Genomic DNA, 19,623 nt, shown 5'->3' on the forward strand with positions numbered 1-19,623 from the left:
CCCCTTGTCTTTTTCCACATTTTGTTACGTCACAGCCTCCAATCAAATTGTAGAAACATTTCAGGGATCATCAATGGAAACAGAATGCACCTGAGCTGAATTTCGACTCTCATAACAAAGGGTCTGAATACTTATGTAAATAAGTTATTTCTGTTTTTTTATTGTTAATACATTTGCAAAAATGTTTTAAAAATTGTTTTCCCTTTGTCATTATGGGGTATTGTGTCATTATGGGGTGTTGTGTCATTATGGTGTATTGAGTCATTATGGGGTATTGTATCATTATGGGGTATTGTGTCATTATGGGGTATTGAGTCATTATGGGGTATTGTGTCATTATGGGGTATTGTGTCATTATGGGAGTCATTATGGGGTATTGAGTCATTATGGGGTATTGTGTCATTATGGGGTATTGAGTCATTATGGGGTATTGTGTCATTATGGGAGTCATTATGTGGTATTGAGTCATTATGGGGTATTGTGTCATTATGGGAGTCATTATGTGGTATTGAGTCATTATGGGGTATTGAGTCATTATGGGGTATTGTGTCATTATGGGGTATTGTGTCATTATGGGGTATTGTGTGTAGATTGATTATATATATTTTTTAATCCATTTTAGAATAAGGCTGTAACGTAACAGAATGTGTGAATACTTTCTGAAGGCACTGTAGTATATATAAGTTGTTGTTGTCCATTATATTACTCCAATTATGGGAGTATATATATATATATTAAATATATAGATATGGGGGATTGGAAATGATGCAGACATTGATGGAAGCTCCAATCTATCTGCAATAGTAAAGCTGACCCCCCCCAAAACATGCAAATTATGTTTCAAAACAATCCGTGACTAATGTAATATTTTGGCATGTGGAACACACACCTGATAGCTTTCTCGTTTTGCCCCCAGGTTGACATGGCAACGTTAGCAGAGCAGATCATCGAGGCGACTCCTGAGCGAATCAAACAAGAGGAATTGTCCAGGGGGGCGGAGTCACCGCTCAGAGAGCGGCGGGACAACACGGTGATATCCGACACCATGCCCTGGTTGGCCACTTACCTGGACACTCACACACACTCCTCTCTGTCCAGGTACACACACACTCCTCTCTGTCCAGGTACATACACACTCCTCTCTGTCCAGGTACACTCACACACACTCCTCTCTGTCCAGGTACACACACACTCCTCTCTGTCCAGGTACACACACACACCTCTCTGTCTAGGTACACACACACACACCTCTCTGTCCAGGTACACACACTCATCTCTGTCCAGGCACACACACACACTCCTCTCTGTCCAGGTACACACACACACACCTCTCTGTCCAGGTACACACACACACACCTCTCTGTCCAGGTACACACACACTCCTCTCTGTCCAGGTACACTCACACACACCTCTCTGTCCAGGTACACACACACTCCTCTCTGTCCAGGTACACACACACTCCTCTCTGTCTAGGTACACACACACACACCTCTCTGTCCAGGTACACACACACTCCTCTCTGTCCAGGTACACTCACACACACCTCTCTGTCTAGGTACACACACACACACCTCTGTCCAGGTACACACACTCCTCTCTGTCCAGGCACACACACACACTCCTCTCTGTCCAGGTACACACACACACACCTCTCTGTCCAGGTACACACACACACACCTCTCTGTCCAGGCACACACACACTCCTCTCTGTCCAGGTACACTCACACACACCTCTCTGTCCAGGTACACACACACACCTCTCTGTCCAGGTACACACACACTCCTCTCTGTCCAGGTACACTCACACACTCCTCTCTGTCCAGGTACACTCACACACTCCTCTCTGTCCAGGTACACTCACACACACCTCTCTGTCCAGGTACACACACACTCCTCTCTGTCCAGGTACACTCACACACACCTCTCTGTCCAGGTACACACACACACCTCTCTGTCCAGGTACACACACACACACCTCTCTGTCCAGGTACACACACACACACCTCTCTGTCCAGGTACACACACACTCCTCTCTGTCCAGGTACACTCACACACACCTCTCTGTCCAGGTACACACACACACACCTCTCTGTCTAGGTACACACACACACACTCCTCTCTGTCCAGGTACACACACACACCTCTCTGTCTAGGTACACTCACACACACTCCTCTCTGTCCAGGTACACTCACACACACTCCCCTCTGTCCAGGTACACACACACTCCTCTCTGTCCAGGTACACACACACACCTCTCTGTCTAGGTACACTCACACACACTCCTCTCTGTCCAGGTACACACACACTCCTCTCTGTCCAGGTACACACACACACCTCTCTGTCCAGGTACACACACACTCCTCTCTGTCCAGGTACACACACACTCCTCTCTGTCCAGGTACACACACACCTCTCTGTCCAGGTACACACACACACACTCCTCTCTGTCCAGGTACACACACACTCCTCTCTGTCTAGGTACACACACACACCTCTCTGTCCAGGTACACACACACACTCCTCTCTGTCCAGGTACACACACACACCTCTCTGTCCAGGTACACACACACCTCTCTGTCCAGGTACACACACACACACTCCTCTCTGTCCAGGTACACACACACACACCTCTCTGTCCAGGTACACACACACTCCTCTCTGTCCAGGTACACACACACACCTCTCTGTCCAGGTACACACACACTCCTCTCTGTCCAGGTACACACACACACACCTCTCTGTCTAGGTACACACACTCCTCTCTGTCTAGGTACACACACACTCATCTCTGTCCAGGTACACACACACTCCTCTCTGTCCAGGTACACACACACTCCTCTCTGTCCAGGTACACACACACTCCTCTCTGTCCAGGTACACACACACTCCTCTCTGTCCAGGTACACTCACACACACTCATCTCTGTCCAGGTACACACACACTCCTCTCTGTCCAGGTACACACACACTCCTCTCTGTCCAGGTACACACACACTCCTCTCTGTCTAGGTACACACACACACTCCTCTCTGTCCAGGTACACACACACCTCTCTGTCCAGGTACACACACACTCCTCTCTGTCCAGGTACACACACACTCCTCTCTGTCCAGGTACACACACACTCCTCTCTGTCCAGGTACACACACACACCTCTCTGTCCAGGTACACACACACACACTCCTCTCTGTCCAGGTACACACACACTCCTCTCTGTCCAGGTACACACACACTCCTCTCTGTCCAGGTACACACACACTCCTCTCTGTCCAGGTACACTCACACACACTCATCTCTGTCCAGGTACACACACACTCCTCTCTGTCCAGGTACACACACACTCCTCTCTGTCCAGGTACACACACACACCTCTCTGTCTAGGTACACACACACACACCTCTCTGTCCAGGTACACACACTTCTCTCTGTCCAGGCACACACACACACTCCTCTCTGTCCAGGTACACACACACACACCTCTCTGTCCAGGTACACACACACACACCTCTCTGTCCAGGTACACACACACTCCTCTCTGTCCAGGTACACTCACACACACCTCTCTGTCCAGGTACACACACACACACCTCTCTGTCTAGGTACACACACACACACTCCTCTCTGTCCAGGTACACACACACACCTCTCTGTCTAGGTACACTCACACACACTCCTCTCTGTCCAGGTACACTCACACACACTCCTCTCTGTCCAGGTACACACACACTCCTCTCTGTCCAGGTACACACACACACACACACACTCTCTGTCCAGGTACACACACACACACACCTCTCTGTCCAGGTACACACACACACACACCTCTCTGTCCAGGTACACACACACTCCTCTCTGTCCAGGTACACACACACTCCTCTCTGTCCAGGTACACACACACTCCTTTCTGTCCAGGTACACACACTCCTCTCTGTCCAGGTACACACACACACCTCTCTGTCCAGGTACACACACACTCCTCTCTGTCTAGGTACACACACACACTCCTCTCTGTCTAGGTACACACACACACTCCTCTCTGTCCAGGTACACACACACACCTCTCTGTCTAGGTACACACACTCCTCTCTGTCTAGGTACACACACACACTCCTCTCTGTCCAGGTACACACACACACTCCTCTCTGTCCAGGTACACACACACTCCTCTCTGTCCAGGTACACACACACTCCTCTCTGTCCAGGTACACACACACACCTCTCTGTCCAGGTACACACACACACCTCTCTGTCCAGGTACACACACACACCTCTCTGTCCAGGTACACACACACTCCTCTCTGTCCAGGTACACACACACTCCTCTCTGTCCAGGTACACACACACACCTCTCTGTCTAGGTACACTCACACACACTCCTCTCTGTCCAGGTACACACACTCCTCTCTGTCCAGGCACACACACACACTCCTCTCTGTCCAGGCACACACACACACACCTCTCTGTCCAGGTACACACACACACACCTCTCTGTCCAGGTACACACACACACACCTCTCTGTCCAGGTACACACACACACACCTCTCTGTCCAGGTACACACACACACACCTCTCTGTCCAGGTACACACACTCCTCTCTGTCCAGGTACACACACACACACTCCTCTCTGTCCAGGTACACACACACCTCTCTGTCCAGGTACACACACACACACCTTTCTGTCCAGGTACACACACACACACCTCTCTGTCCAGGTACACACACACACTCCTCTCTGTCCAGGTACACACACACACCTCTCTGTCCAGGTACACACACACACTCCTCTCTGTCCAGGTACACACACACACTCCTCTCTGTCCAGGTACACACACACACACTCCTCTCTGTCCAGGTACACACACACCTCTCTGTCCAGGTACACACACACACACCTCTCTGTCCAGGTACACACACACACTCCTCTCTGTCCAGGTACACACACACACTCCTCTCTGTCCAGGTACACACACACACACCTTTCTGTCCAGGTACACACACACACTCCTCTCTGTCCAGGTATAGTAACTTCCATAGCAACTTCTTGCTGTGTACCCCCCCCCCCCCCACTATACCTGAATGAGTGTCTCTACTAGATGTGTGTACCCCCCCCCCACTATACCTGAATGAGTGTCTCTACTAGATGTGTGTACCCCCCCCCCACTATACCTGAATGAGTGTCTCTACTAGATGTGTGTACCCCCCCCCCCCCACTATACCTGAATGAGTGTCTGCTGGATGTGTGTACCCCCCCCCCCACTATACCTGAATGAGTGTCTGTACTAGATGTGTGTACCCCCCACTGTACCTGAATGAGTGTCTCTACTAGATGTGTGTACCCCCCCCCCCCACACTATACCTGAATGAGTGTCTCTACTAGATGTGTGTGCCCCCCGCTATACCTGAATGAGTGTCTCTACTAGATGTGTACCCCCCCCCCCCACTATACCTGAATGAGTGTCTCTACTAGATGTGTGTACCCCCACTATACCTGAATGAGTGTCTCTACTAGATGTGTGTACCCCCCCCCCACACTATACCTGAATGAGTGTCTCTACTAGATGTGTGTGCCCCCCCGCTATACCTGAATGAGTGTCTCTATTAGATGTGTGTACCCCCCCCCCCCCCCCCCCCCACTATACCTGAATGAGTGTCTCTACTAGATGTGTACCCCCCCCCCCGCTATACCTGAATGAGTGTCTCTATTAGATGTGTGTACCCCCCACTATACCTGAATGAGTGTCTCTATTAGATGTGTGTACCCCCCCACACTATACCTGAATGAGTGTCTCTACTAGATGTGTAAACCCCCCCACACTATACCTGAATGAGTGTCTCTACTAGATGTGTGTACCCCCCCCACTATACCTGAATGAGTGTCTCTACTAGATGTGTAAACCCCCCCACACTATACCTGAATGAGTGTCTCTACTAGATGTGTGTACCCCCCCCCCACTATACCTGAATGAGTGCCTCTACTAGATGTGTGTACCCCCCCACTATACCTGAATGAGTGTCTCTATTAGATGTGTGTACCCCCCACACTATACCTGAATGAGTGTCTCTACTAGATGTGTACCCCCCCCCCACTATACCTGAATGAGTGTCTCTATTAGATGTGTGTACCCCCCCCCCACACTATACCTGAATGAGTGTCTCTACTAGATGTGTACCCCCCGCTATACCTGAATGAGTGTCTCTATTAGATGTGTGTACCCCCCACTATACCTGAATGAGTGTCTCTACTAGATGTGTAAACCCCCCCCACACTATACCTGAATGAGTGTCTCTACTAGATGTGTGTACCCCCCCCCCACTATACCTGAATGAGTGTCTCTACTAGATGTGTAAACCCCCCCACACTATACCTGAATGAGTGTCTCTATTAGATGTGTGTAGCCCCCCCCACTATACCTGAATGAGTTTCTCTGCTAGATGTGTGTACCCCCCACTATACCTGAATGAGTGTCTCTGCTAGATGTGTACCCCCCTCACTATACCTGAATGAGTGTCTCTACTAGATGTGTGTTCCCCTCCCCCACTATACCTGAATGAGTGTCTCTACTAGATGTGTAAACCCCCCCCCCACTATACCTGAATGAGTGTCTCTATTAGATGTGTGTAGCCCCCCCCACTATACCTGAATGAGTGTCTCTACTAGATGTGTACCCCCCGCTATACCTGAATGAGTGTCTCTACTAGATGTGTACCCCCCACTATACCTGAATGAGTGTCTCTACTAGATGTGTACCCCCCACTATACCTGAATGAGTGTCTCTACTAGATGTGTGTTCCCCTCCCCCACTATACCTGAATGAGTGTCTCTACTAGATGTGTGAACCCCCCCGCTATACCTGAATGAGTGTCTCTACTAGATGTGTAAACCCCCCCCCACTATACCTGAATGAGTGTCTCTATTAGATGTGTACCCCCCGCTATACCTGAATGAGTGTCTCTACTAGATGTGTACCCCCCCCCACTATACCTGAATGAGTGTCTCTACTAGATGTGTGTGCCCCCCCCACTATACCTGAATGAGTGTCTCTACTAGATGTGTGCCCCCCCCCCCACTATACCTGAATGAGTGCCTCTACTAGATGTGTGTACCCCCCACTATACCTGAATGAGTGTCTCTACTAGATGTGTGTGCCCCCCCCACTATACCTGAATGAGTGCCTCTACTAGATGTGTGTGCCCCCCACTATACCTGAATGAGTGCCTCTACTAGATGTGTGTAGCCCCCCCCCACTATACCTGAATGAGTGTCTCTACTAGATGTGTGTAGCCCCCCCACTATACCTGAATGAGTGTCTCTACTAGATGTGTGTACCCCCACTATACCTGAATGAGTGTCTCTACTAGATGTGTACCCCCCCCCCCACTATACCTGAATGAGTGTCTCTACTAGATGTGTGTAGCCCCCCCCCCACTATACCTGAATGAGTGTCTCTACTAGATGTGTGTACCCCCCACTATACCTGAATGAGTGTCTCTACTAGATGTGTGTAGCCCCCCACTATACCTGAATGAGTGTCTCTACTAGATGTGTGTACCCCCCCCACTATACCTGAATGAGTGTCTCTACTAGATGTGTGTAGCCCCCCCACTATACCTGAATGAGTGTCTCTACTAGATGTGTGTACCCCCCCCCCCCCCACTATACCTGAATGAGTGTCTCTACTAGATGTGTGTACCCCCCCCCCCACTATACCTGAATGAGTGTCTCTACTAGATGTGTGTGCCCCCCCCACTATACCTGAATGAGTGTCTCTACTAGATGTGTAGCCCCCCCACTATACCTGAATGAGTGTCTCTACTAGATGTGTGTAGCCCCCCCACTATACCTGAATGAGTGCCTCTACTAGATGTGTGTAGCCCCCCCACTATACCTGAATGAGTGTCTCTACTAGATGTGTACCCCCCCCCCCCCCCACTATACCTGAATGAGTGCCTCTACTAGATGTGTAGCCCCCCCCCACTATACCTGAATGAGTGTCTCTACTAGATGTGTGTGCCCCCCCCCCCCCCCACTATACCGAATGAGTGTCTGTACTAGATGTGTACCCCCCCCACACTGTACCTGAATGAGTGTCTCTACTAGCTATACCTGAACGAGTGTCTGTACTAGATGTGTACCCCCCCCCCCACTGTACCTGAATGAGTGTCTCTACTAGATGTGTACCCCCCACTATACCTGAATGAGTGTCTCTACTAGATGTGTGTACCCCCCCACTATACCTGAATGAGTGTCTCTACTAGATGTGTGTACCCCCCCACCTCAGTACCCTGGCCCTCCAGATGTTCCACAGCATCTAACCAGCGATGTGTGTGTGGATCAGGTCAGTGACGGACAGTATGTAAAGCTGTGTGTGTGTGTGTGTGTGTGTGTGTGTGTGTGTGTGTGTGTGTGTGTGTGTGTGTGTGTGTGCGCGCGTGTGTGTCTCTACTAGATGTGTGTACCCCCCCTCCCACCTCAGTACCCTGGCCCTCCAGAGGCTGCGGCCCCCCAGTAGTGTGGCGTGGGCGGAGTTCCTGAACGCCTCGGCCAATGGGAGGATGGAGAGAGACTTTGCTCTGCTGACTCTGACTGACTCAGAGCAGAGAGAACTGTACGAGGCTGCGCGCATCATTCAGAACGCCTTCAGACGATACAAGGTACAATATGAACCCTGAACCCTGGAGGCAGGAGCTACGCAGACACATCCTGTGTTACATTGGTTCATGTTCTCTGCAGGCTTCATTCATTCATGTTCTCCAGCCACTGTATTGCTGACGTCAAGACGATTTAACTACTTAATCTCTGTTCTCTCTCTCTGTTCCCTCTCTCTGTTCCCTCTCTGTTCTGACTCTCTGTTCTCTCTCTGTTCTCCTTCTGTTTTCTGTCTCTGTTCTCTCTCTCTGTTCTCTCTCTCTGTTCTCTCTCTCTGTTCTCTCTCTCTGTTCTCTCTCTCTGTTCCCTCTCTCTGTTCTCTGTCTCTGTTCTCTCTCTGTTCTCCTTCTGTTTTCTGTCTCTGTTCTCTCTCTCTGTTCTCTCTCTCTGTTCCCTCTCTCTGTTCTCTCTCTGTTCTGACTCTCTGTTCTCTCTCTGTTCTCCTTCTGTTTTCTGTCTCTGTTCTCTCTCTCTGTTCTCTCTCTCTGTTCCCTCTCTCTGTTCCCTCTGTTCCCTCTCTCTGTTCCCTCTGTTCTCTCTCTGTTCTCTCTCTGTTCTCTCTCTCTGTTCTGACTCTGTTCTCTCTCTGTTCTCTCTGTTCTCCCTCTGTTTTCTGTCTCTGTTCTCTCTCTGTTCTCTCTCTGTTCTCTCTCTCTGTTCTCTCTCTGTTTTCTGTCTCTGTTCTCTCTTTGTTCTCTCTCTGTTTTCTGTCTCTGTTCTCTCTCTCTGTTCCCTCTCTCTGTTCTCTGTCTCAGTTCTCTGTGTTTTCTCTCTGTTCTGTCTCTCTGTTCTCTCTCTCTGTTCTCTCTTTCGGTTCTCTCTCTCTGTTCTCGGTCAGTTCTCTCTCTGTTCTCTCTCTGTTCTCTGTCTCTGTTCTCTCTCTCTGTTCCCTCTCTCTGTTCTCTCTCTCTGTTCTCTCTCTGTTCTCTCACTCTGTTCTCTCTCTCTGTTCTCTCGCTCTGTTTTCTGTCTCTGTTCTCTCTCTGTTCTCTCCCTCTGTTTTCTGTCTCTGTTCTCTCTGTTCTCTGTTCTGTCTCTCTGTTCTGTCTATCTGTTCTCTCTCTGTTCCCTCTCTGTTCTCTCTCTCTGTTCTCTCTCTTTTCTCTCTCTCTGTTCTCTCTCTTTTTTCTCTCTGTTCTCTCTCTGTTTTCTGTATCTGTTCTCTCTCTCTGTTCTCTATCTGTTCTCTATCTGTTCTCTCTGTTCTCTCTCTCTGTTCTCTCTCTGTTCTGTCTCTCTGTTCTCTCTCTGTTCTCTCTCTCTGTTTTCTGTTTCTGTTCTCTCTCTGTTTTCTGTCTCTGTTCTCTCTCTCTGTTTTCTGTCTCTGTTCTCTCTCTCTGTTCTCTCTCTGTTCTCTCTCTCTGTTTTCTCTCTCTGTTCTCTCTCTGTTCTCTCTCTGTTCTCTCTCTCTGTTCTCTCTCTGTTTTCTGTCTCTGTTCTCTCTCTGTTTTCTGTCTCTGTTCTCTCTCTGTTCTCTGTTCTGTCTCTATGTTCTCTCTCTCTGTTTTCTGTTTCTGTTCTCTCTCTGTTTTCTGTCTCTGTTCTCTCTCTGTTTTCTGTCTCTGTTCTCTCTCTCTCTGTTCTCTCTCTGTTCTCTCTCTGTTCTCTCTGTTCTCTCGCTCCATTCTCTGTATGTTCTCTCTCTCTGTTTTCTCTGTCTGTTCTCTCTCTCTGTTCTCTGTCTCTGTTCTCTCTCTCTGTTCTGTCTCTCTGTTCTCTCTCTCTGTTCTCTCTTTCGGTTCTCTCTCTCTGTTCTCGGTCAGTTCTCTCTCTCTGTTCTCTCTCTCTGTTCTCTCTCTCTGTTCCCTCTCTCTGTTCTCTCTCTCAGTTCTCTCTCTCTGTTCTCTCTCTGTTCTCTCACTCTGTTCTCTCTCTCTGTTCTCTCGCTCTGTTTCTGTCTCTGTTCTCTCTCTGTTCTCTCTCTGTTCTCTCTCTGTTCTCTGTTCTGTCTCTCTGTTCTGTCTCTCTGTTCTCTCTCTCTGTTCCCTCTCTGTTCTCTCTCTGTTTTCTGTCTCTGTTCTCTCTCTCTGTTCTCTGTCTCTGTTTTCTCTCTCTGTTCTGTCTCTCTGTTCTCTCTCTGTTCTCTCTCTGTTTTCTGTCTCTGTTCTCTCTCTCTGTTCTCTCTCTCTGTTCTATCTGTTCTCTCTCTCTGTTCTCTCTGTTCTCTCTCTCTGTTCTCTTTGTTCTCTCTCTGTTCTCTCTCTCTGTTCTCTCGCTCTGTTCTCTTTCTGTTCTCTCTCTCTGTTCTCTCTCTGTTCTCTCTCTCTGTTCTCTGTCTCTGTTCTCTCTCTGTTTTTTGTCTCAATTCTCTCTCTTTGTTCTCTCTCTGTTCTCTCTCTGTTCTCTCTCTGTTCTCTAGAGAAGGCATATTGCTCTTACTTCCAGTTATTGACTGCGCTGCCGGAGAAATATGTTGATGATTTAAATGTACTCCATGCCTGTACAGTAGATAATGTAAATGTACTCCATACCGGTACGGTTGATAATGTCTCTAGCCCACAAGCAACTGTAATAACTAAAATACCATTTGTGGACCTAACAGTGTTCTCTGGGGGACCGAACAGTGTTCTCTGGGGGACCTAACAGTGGGGACCTAACAATGTTCCCTGGGGGTCCTAACAGTGTTCCCTGGGGGACCTAACAGTGTTCCCTGGGGGTCCTAACAGTGGGGACCTAACAGTGGGGACCTAACAGTGTCCCCTGGGAACCTAACAGTGGGGGACCTAACAGTGGGGGACCTAACAGTGTTCCCTGGGGACCTAAAAAGGTTCCCTGGGAGCTAACAGTGTTTCCTGGGGACCTAACAGTGGGGACCTAACAGTGGGGACCTAACAGTGGGGAGCTAACAGTGTTCGCTGGGGAGCTAACAGTGTTCCCTGGGGGACCTAACAGTGGGGACCTAACAGTGGGGACCTAACAGTGGGGACCTAACAGTGGGGACCTAACAGTGTTCCCTGGGGGTCCTAACAGTGGGGACCTAACAGTGGGGAGCTAACAGTGTTCCCTGGGGACCTAACAGTGTTCCCTGGGGGACCTAACAGTGGGGACCCAACAGTGTTCCCTGGGGGACCTAACAGTGGGGGACCTAACAGTGGGGGACCTAACAGTGTTCCCTGGGGACCTAAAAAGGTTCCCTGGGGAGCTAACAGTGTTTCCTGGGGACCTAACAGTGGGGACCTAACAGTGGGGAGCCAACAGTGTTCGCTGGGGAGCTAACAGTGGGGACCTAACAGTGGGGACCTAACAGTGGGGACCTAACAGTGTTCCCTGGGGTCCTAACAGTGGGGACCTAACAGTGGGGAGCTAACAGTGTTCCCTGGGGACCTAACAGTGTTCCCTGGGGGACCTAACAGTGGGGACCTAACAGTGTTCCCTGGGGGACGTAACAGTGTTCCCTGGGGGACCTAACAGTGGGGACCTAACAGTGTTCCCTGGGGGACCTAACAGTGGGGACCCAACAGTGTTCCCTGGGGACGTAACAGTGTTCCCTGGGGGACCTAACAGTGGGGAGCTAACAGTGTTCCCTGGGGACCTAACAGTGTTCCCTGGGGACCTAACAGTGTTTCCTGGGGACCTAACAATGTTTCCTGGGGACCTAACAATGTTCCCTGGGGAGCTAACAGTGTTCCCTGGAGGACCAAACAGTGTTCCCTGGGGGAGCTAACAGTGTTCCCTGGAGGACCTAACAGTGTTCCCTGGGGGAGCTAACAGTGTTCCCTGGAGGACCAAACAGTGGGGGACCTAACAGTGTTCCCTGGGGACCTAACAGTGTTCCCTGGGGGACCTAACACTGTTCCCTGGGGGACCTAACAGTGTTCCCTGGAGGACCAAACCATGGGGGACCTAACACTGTTCCCTGGGGGACCTAACTGTGGGAAGCTAACAGTGTTCCCTGGGGACCTAACAGTGTTCCCTGGGGGACCTAACAGTGGGGGACCTAACATTGTTCCCTGGTGACCTAACCTGAAGCTGATCATATTCTCTCTCCCTCCCTCCTAAATGCTGATCTTATTCTCTCTGTCCAGGGTCGGAGGTTGAAGGAACAGCAGGACATGGCAGCAGCCGTCATCCAACGATGCTACAGGAAGTACAAGCAGGTAGAGACACGCCCCTTTACCCAGCACACACTTCTTTACCTCCAAACCCCAGAGGTTTGCCTGATCTCTAACCCCTGTCCTCTGACTGGAGAGGAGGCAGAGTCGCTGTCCTGCTGCATGTAGTTGTGACATGCTGTGTGTGTCAACAACACTAATAGTCCTCTCTCTTTGTCCTCTCATCTACCATATCTCTCTTTCTCCACGCCTCCTTCCCTCTCTCCATCCCTCCATCTCTCTCTCTCTCTGATATTATCATGCTAGCTAACATGGATAGCTCTGAAGGTAACGTGTCTAACCTCTGATTGTCTCTACTGTCATTCACTAAAGGCTTTGTGTAGATTGTGTCTGCATTTGGCGTGTGGAACCTGTGTGGGTATGTGCTTTAGGCTGGAGTGAAAGAGGAGTGTGTGCTGTGTCCTTAAATGTATGTTTATATGTGTTCAAGAAGATGTGTAACTCTCCCTCCCCTTTTCTTCAACCCCTCTCCTCCCCTCCCCCTCTCCTCCCTCCCTCCTTCACTCTCCTCCTCTCTCCCTCTGCTCTCTCCCTCTCCTCTCCTCTATCCCTCTCCTCTCTCCCCCCCTGTCCCTCTATCTCCCTCTCTCTCTCTTTCTCTCTCTCTCTCTACCCCCTCCCTCCGTCCCTCCCTCCCCTCTCCTCTCCTCTCCCTCTCTTGCTCCCTCCCTCTCGTCTCCTCTCCTCTCCCTCTCTTGCTCCCTCCCTCTCCTCTCCTCTCCTCTCCCTCTCCTCTCCTCTCCTCTCCTCTCCTCTCCTCTCCTCTCCTCTCCTCTCCTCTCCTCTCCTCTCCTCTTCTCTCCTCTCCCTCTCCTCTCCCTCTCTTGCTTCCTCTCCTCTCCTCTCCTCTCCTCTCCTCTCCTCTCCTCTCCTCTCCTCTCCTCTCCTCTCCTCTCCTCTCCTCTGTCAGTATGCTCTGTATAAAAGGATGACTCAGGCAGCGATACTGATCCAGTCTAAGTTCCGTAGTTACTATGAGCAGAAGAAATTCCAGCAGTCTAGACGGGCTGCGGTTCTGATCCAACAGTACTACCGCAGCTATAAGGAGTATGAACGCCTCAAACAGGGACCCAGAGGGTCCGGATCACACAACCCAAAACTGAAGTAGGTGGTACCGGCTCGGAAACCAGCATCTTAACCATTAACAAGGCAAAAAGGTGGTTCCCTATTGGTACGAAGGGCTTAGTTCATCATTTAAACTGTCCAGCCCTCGTGGGATTATAAAACACTGTGTTTATAGTTTAAACTGTCCAGCCCACATGGGATTATAAAACACTGTATTTATAGTTTAAATGTCCGGCCATCATGGGATTATAAAACACTGTGTTTATAGTTTAAACTGTCCAGCCCACATGGGATTATAAAACACTGTATTTATAGTTTAAATGTCCGGCCATCATGGGATTATAAAACACTGTGTTTATAGTTTATAGTTTAAACTGTCCAGCCCACATGGGATTATAAAACACTGTATTTATAGTTTATAGTTTAAACTGTCCAGCCCACATGGGATTATAAAACACTGTATTTATAGTTTATAGTTTAAATGTCCGGCCCTCATGGGATTATAAAACACTGTATTTATAGTTTACTATGTCCAGCCCTCGTGGGATTATAAAACACTGTGTTTATAGTTTAAAATGTCCAGCCCACATGGGATTATAGAAACACTGTGTTTATAGTTTAAAATGTCCGGCCCACATGGGATTATAAAACACAGTGTTTATAGTTTAAAATGTCCGGCCCACTTGGGATTATAAAACACTGTGTTTATAGTTTAAAATGTCCAGCCCTCGTGGGATTATAAAACACTGTATTTATAGTTTAAAATGTCAGGCCCACATGGGATTATAAAACACTGTGTTTATAGTTTAAAATATCCAGTTTACATGGGATTATAAAACACTGTGTTTATAGTTTAAAATGTCTGGCCCACATGGGATTATAAAACACTGTGTTTATAGTTTAAAATGTCCGGCCCACATGGGATTATAAAACACTGTGTTTATAGTTTAAAATATCCAGTTTACATGGGATTATAAAACACTGTGTTTATAGTTTAAAATGTCCGGCCATCATGGGATTATAAAACACTGTGTTTATAGTTTAAAATATCCAGTTTACATGGGATTATAAAACACTGTGTTTATAGTTTAAAATGTCTGGCCCACATGGGATTATAAAACACTGTGTTTATAGTTTAAAATGTCCAGCCCACTTGGGATTATAAAAACACTGTGTTTATAGTTTATAGTTTAAACTGTCCAGCCCACATGGGATTATAAAACATTGTGTTTATAGTTTAAAATGTCCAGCCCACTTGGGATTATAAAAACACTGTGTTTATAGTTTAAAATGTCCAGCCCACATGGGATTATAAAAACACTGTGTTTATAGTTTAAATGTCCGGCCCTCATGGGATTATAAAACACTGTGTTTATAGTTTAAAATGTCCGGCCCTCATGGGATTATAAAACACTGTGTTTATAGTTTAAAATGTCCAGCCCACTTGGGATTACAAAACACTGTGTTTATAGTTTAAAATGTCCAGCCCACTTGGGATTACAAAACACTGTGTTTATAGTTTAAAATGTCCGGCCCTCATGGGATTATAAAACACTGTGTTTATAGTTTAAAATGTCCGGCCCTCATGGGATTATAAAACACTGTGTTTATAGTTTAAAATGTCCAGCCCACTTGGGATTACAAAACACTGTGTTTATAGTTTAAAATGTCCAGCCCACTTGGGATTACAAAACACTGTGTTTATAGTTTAAAATGTCCGGCCCTCATGGGATTATAAAACACTGTGTTTATAGTTTAAAATGTCTGGCCCACTTGGGATTATAAAACACTGTGTTTATAGTTTAAAATGTCCGGCCCTATATTAGTTTGTAGTTTACAATGTCCAGGTTAACAGAGAAATTTTGTAAAATTGTGTACAATGTTTTATATTTAATGTATTTATTTTTCCTCGTGTCTTTCTTTCTGTACCTTCAGGGGTTCCTTCCTGACTAAGAAGCAGGACCAGGCCGCTAGGAAGATCATGAGATTCCTACGACGATGCCGACACCGGTCAGTGACCTCACAGCGATGTCACAGTGATATGAGTGATATCAGAGAGAAATCAGAATCTAGTCACTTTTTAATGTTACTGAATGTTTTTTCTCTCTTCCCTCTTTTCTCTCTCTCTCTCTCTCTCTCTCTCTCTCTCTCTCTCTCTCTCCACTTCCTCTTTCTCCCCCTTGCTCTCTCTCCACCACTTCCCTCCTTACAGGATTAAAGAGTTGAAACAGACTAAGGAGTTAGAGAGGAGAGGGCTTACCACCTAACTCTTCTTTTACCCCTCCTTCATCCTGCCATCCGCCACGGGAGAGAGGGATGACTGATGGAGAAGAGAGAGCAGCCTGTCTGCCCTCCTCCCTTTATTCTCTGTCTCCCTCCCTCCACTGGGGTCAATCATCACCCCATCCAGCTGTATGCCTGTCACTCCTCCTCTCCTCCTCTCCTCCCCCTGTTCTCCTCCTCTCCTCCTCCTCTCCTCCTCTCATCCTCCTGTTCTCCTCTCCTCCTCTCCTCCTCTCCTCCTCCTCTCCTCCTCTCATCCTCCTGTTCTCCTCTCCTCCTCTCCTCCTCCTCTCCTCCCCCTGTTCTCCTCCTCCTCTCCTCCTCTCATCCTCCTGTTCTCCTCTCCTCCTCTCATCCTCCTGTTCTCCTCTCCTCCTCTCATCCTCCTCTCATCCTCCTCTCCTCCTCCTCTCCTCCTCTCCTCCTCTCATCCTTTCTTACCCCTCTCCTCCTCTCATCCTCCTCTCATCCTCCTCTCCTCCTCTCATCCTCCTCTCATCCTCCTCTCCTCCTCTCCTCCTCCTCTCTTCCTCTCCTCCTCTCCTCCTCTCATCCTCCTCTCCTCCTCTCATCCTCCTCTCCTCCTCTCATCCTCCTCTCATCCTCCTCTCCTCCTCTCCTCCTCTCATCCTCCTCTCCTCCTCCTCTCATCCTCCTCTCCTCCTCTCATCCTCCTCTCATCCTCTCCTCCTCTCCTCCTCTCATCCTCCTGTTCTCCTCTCCTCCTCTCATCCTCCTCTCCTCCTCTCATCCTCCTCTCATCCTCCTCTCCTCCTCTCCTCCTCTCATCCTCCTCTCCTCCTCCTCTCATCCTCCTCTCCTCCTCTCATCCTCCTCTCATCCTCTCATCCTCTCCTCTCATCCTCCTATACTCCTCTCATTCTCCTGTACTCCTCTCCTCCTCCTGTTCTCTCGTCCTCCTCTCCTCCTCTCCTCCTCCAGTACTCATCTCCTCCTTCTCTTCATCCCTCTCTCATGATGAAGTCATGCTACTTCTGCAAGAATGCAAACTGCAAAGGGATGGAGAGAGAGAAGTAAGAAAAGGAGAGAGAGACTCCTGCCTTCCCCCCTGTTCTGCTGTGGAGAGGAGGAGGAACCTGACTGAATCTGTTTATTCTTTATTTGATCTATTTCTGGGCAAAACAAGACAACTGCAGCTTCTAACTGAATGTATGGAACATATAAAAAAAAAAATATATATATATATAAATATATACACATATATATATTCTACAGATATCAAATACTACATGTCACTGCTTTTGTGTTATTTGTTGGGGCAGGTATTGTACGCGTATGAAGTGATAGTCACTGAGACAGTAGGACTGAACAGAACACTTAAAGTCTTAAAACAGGGAGATGTCTTGACCCTAACTAACTAACCACCTTTACACACAACTAGATGGGTTGGTAAAGAACCTCTGTAGAATGGCATTACATCCATGTACGTGTAGATAGAACCAGTATAGATCTAGACCACCTAGAGAGGAACCACCTCATGTTAGTGTAGATAGAACCAGTATAGATCTAGACCACCTAGAGAGGAACCACCTTATGTTAGTGTAGATAGAACCAGTATAGATCTAGACCACCTAGAGAGAACCACCTCATGGTAGTGTAGATAGAACCAGTATAGATCTAGACCACCTAGAGAAAACCACCTCATGTTAGTGTAGATAGAACCAGTATAGATCTAGACCACCTAGAGAGAACCACCTCATGTTAGTGTAGATAGAACCAGTATAGATCTAGACCACCTAGAGAGAACCACCTCATGGTAGTGTAGATAGAACCAGTATAGATCTAGACCACCTAGAGAGAAACCACCAGGTGTCCCAAAGTCTTAAAAAAACAAACCAACCAATCAACTGACTGAGACCATTTTACTAACTAGTCAGTTATAGAAGCTAGGAGGAGTTTGATGATAATGAAGACAGTGAGGTTTCAGATTGTGTTGTAGGAGCATTATAGGTTGGTTGCTGTAACGTTGCAGGGTGGTTGTAGGAGGGTTTGGTCTGCGAGAGACTGTAAACGCCCTGATCCTCTACATTATATGGGTTAGAGGTCAGGCTAACACAACGTCCTTAACTCATCCTTTACACTGTCAGGGGTTAAAGGTCAGGCTAACACAACGTCCTTAACTCATCCTTTACACTGTCAGGGGTTAAAGGTCAGGCTAACACAACGTCCTTAACTCATTCTTTTCAGGGTCAGGGGTTAAAGGTCAGGGGTTAGAGATCAGGGATTGAGCACAATAATCAGAATATAAAATATTTTTGTGTCTAAGGAGATCAAATGTTAATTTGACTGATTTAAAAAATGCAGTGTCTTCAAACCCTTCTGACGGACAACACAGAAAGATGTTTACCAACACACAATTATTACACACACTGGTTTATACACTGATTACATGTATTAATGGTTTATAAACTGTATTAATGGTTTATAAACTGTATTAATGGTTTATAAACTGTATTAATGGTTTATAAACTGTATTAATGGTTTATAAACTGTATTAATGGTTTATAACACACTATCTAATGGTTCATAAACCCTCTACGGCGGTAAGAACGCGTAATACTCATTTTTACTATTGCACTCTATTACAACCTACCAACTCTGAAAGAAAGAGAAAACCAACCCAACTGTAGACGTGATAGAAGGTGCTGTCTGACTGGGCTTGGTGTACATACTGTAACATACAGTCTGGTTGAAGATTTATTATCATATTATATTATGACTCTGTCCTTTATGAGATCGCTCTGCTTGCTTGACTGATGAACCTTGGGCTGTTCCCAATGGGCCCCTATTCACTATGTAGTACACTACCCATAGGGCTCTGGTCTAAAGTAGTGCACTATATAGGGCTCTGGTCTAAAGTAGTGCACTATATAGGGCTCTGGTCTAAAGTAGTGCACTATATAGGGAATAGGGTGCCATTTGGGATGTATTTTCTGATGTGTTGTTTACTGTAGTGGACCCTATATAGCAGTGCACTACTTGAACCAGAGCTTTCTATAGATAGGGAACAGGGAGTCATTGGGGATGCGACCCATGGTTTCACATTATCTTACTACTGGGTGTCCCAATAGCTCCCTGTTCACTATATACTAGTGCACTATGTAGGGAATAGGGGACCCACCTATGAGATTATTATTACTGGTGTTCTGTTAATATATTAAGCGACTGAGTTGATTTATTTTGCATGAGTTTGTAACAGTTTTTACATTTTCAAAACTTTTCAAAAATATTATGAAGTATTAAAAAAGATGACGTGTCTATTTTTCTGTTTTTTCTCTGCTGGTGTTTGAGTATTAAATGTTTATTTATGAATATTATGATTATTCTAATTTAAGACATTTATTGATCTGTGGTTTGTTATTTTAATGCAGACCAAATAGCACCCTATTCCCTATATAGGGCACTACTTTAGATCAGGACCCATAGGGAGGTGGTTAAAAGTAGGCCACTACTTTAGATCAGGGCCCATAGGGATGTGGTTAAAAGTAGGGC

At 47.4% G+C, this 19,623-nt stretch overlaps 1 protein-coding gene across 1 annotated transcript in view; it reads left to right on the plus strand.

Annotated features, from left to right (window-relative positions):
* The window catches only part of camta2 (calmodulin binding transcription activator 2), a 133,192-nt gene extending 113,803 nt beyond the window's left edge, over positions 1–19,389 (plus strand). Inside the window, 7 exon segments of the mRNA XM_064940887.1 lie at positions 917–1,098; positions 8,451–8,655; positions 12,676–12,747; positions 13,009–13,029; positions 13,673–13,866; positions 15,763–15,837; positions 16,040–19,389. Coding sequence (XP_064796959.1) covers positions 917–1,098; positions 8,451–8,655; positions 12,676–12,747; positions 13,009–13,029; positions 13,673–13,866; positions 15,763–15,837; positions 16,040–16,094 — 804 coding nt within the window. The 3' untranslated portion in view covers positions 16,095–19,389.
* The last annotated feature ends 234 nt before the right edge of the window (positions 19,390–19,623 follow it).

The sequence above is a fragment of the Oncorhynchus masou genome, chromosome 27 (genome assembly GCF_036934945.1).
Source record: "Oncorhynchus masou masou isolate Uvic2021 chromosome 27, UVic_Omas_1.1, whole genome shotgun sequence".
Lineage (NCBI taxonomy): Eukaryota > Metazoa > Chordata > Actinopteri > Salmoniformes > Salmonidae > Oncorhynchus > Oncorhynchus masou.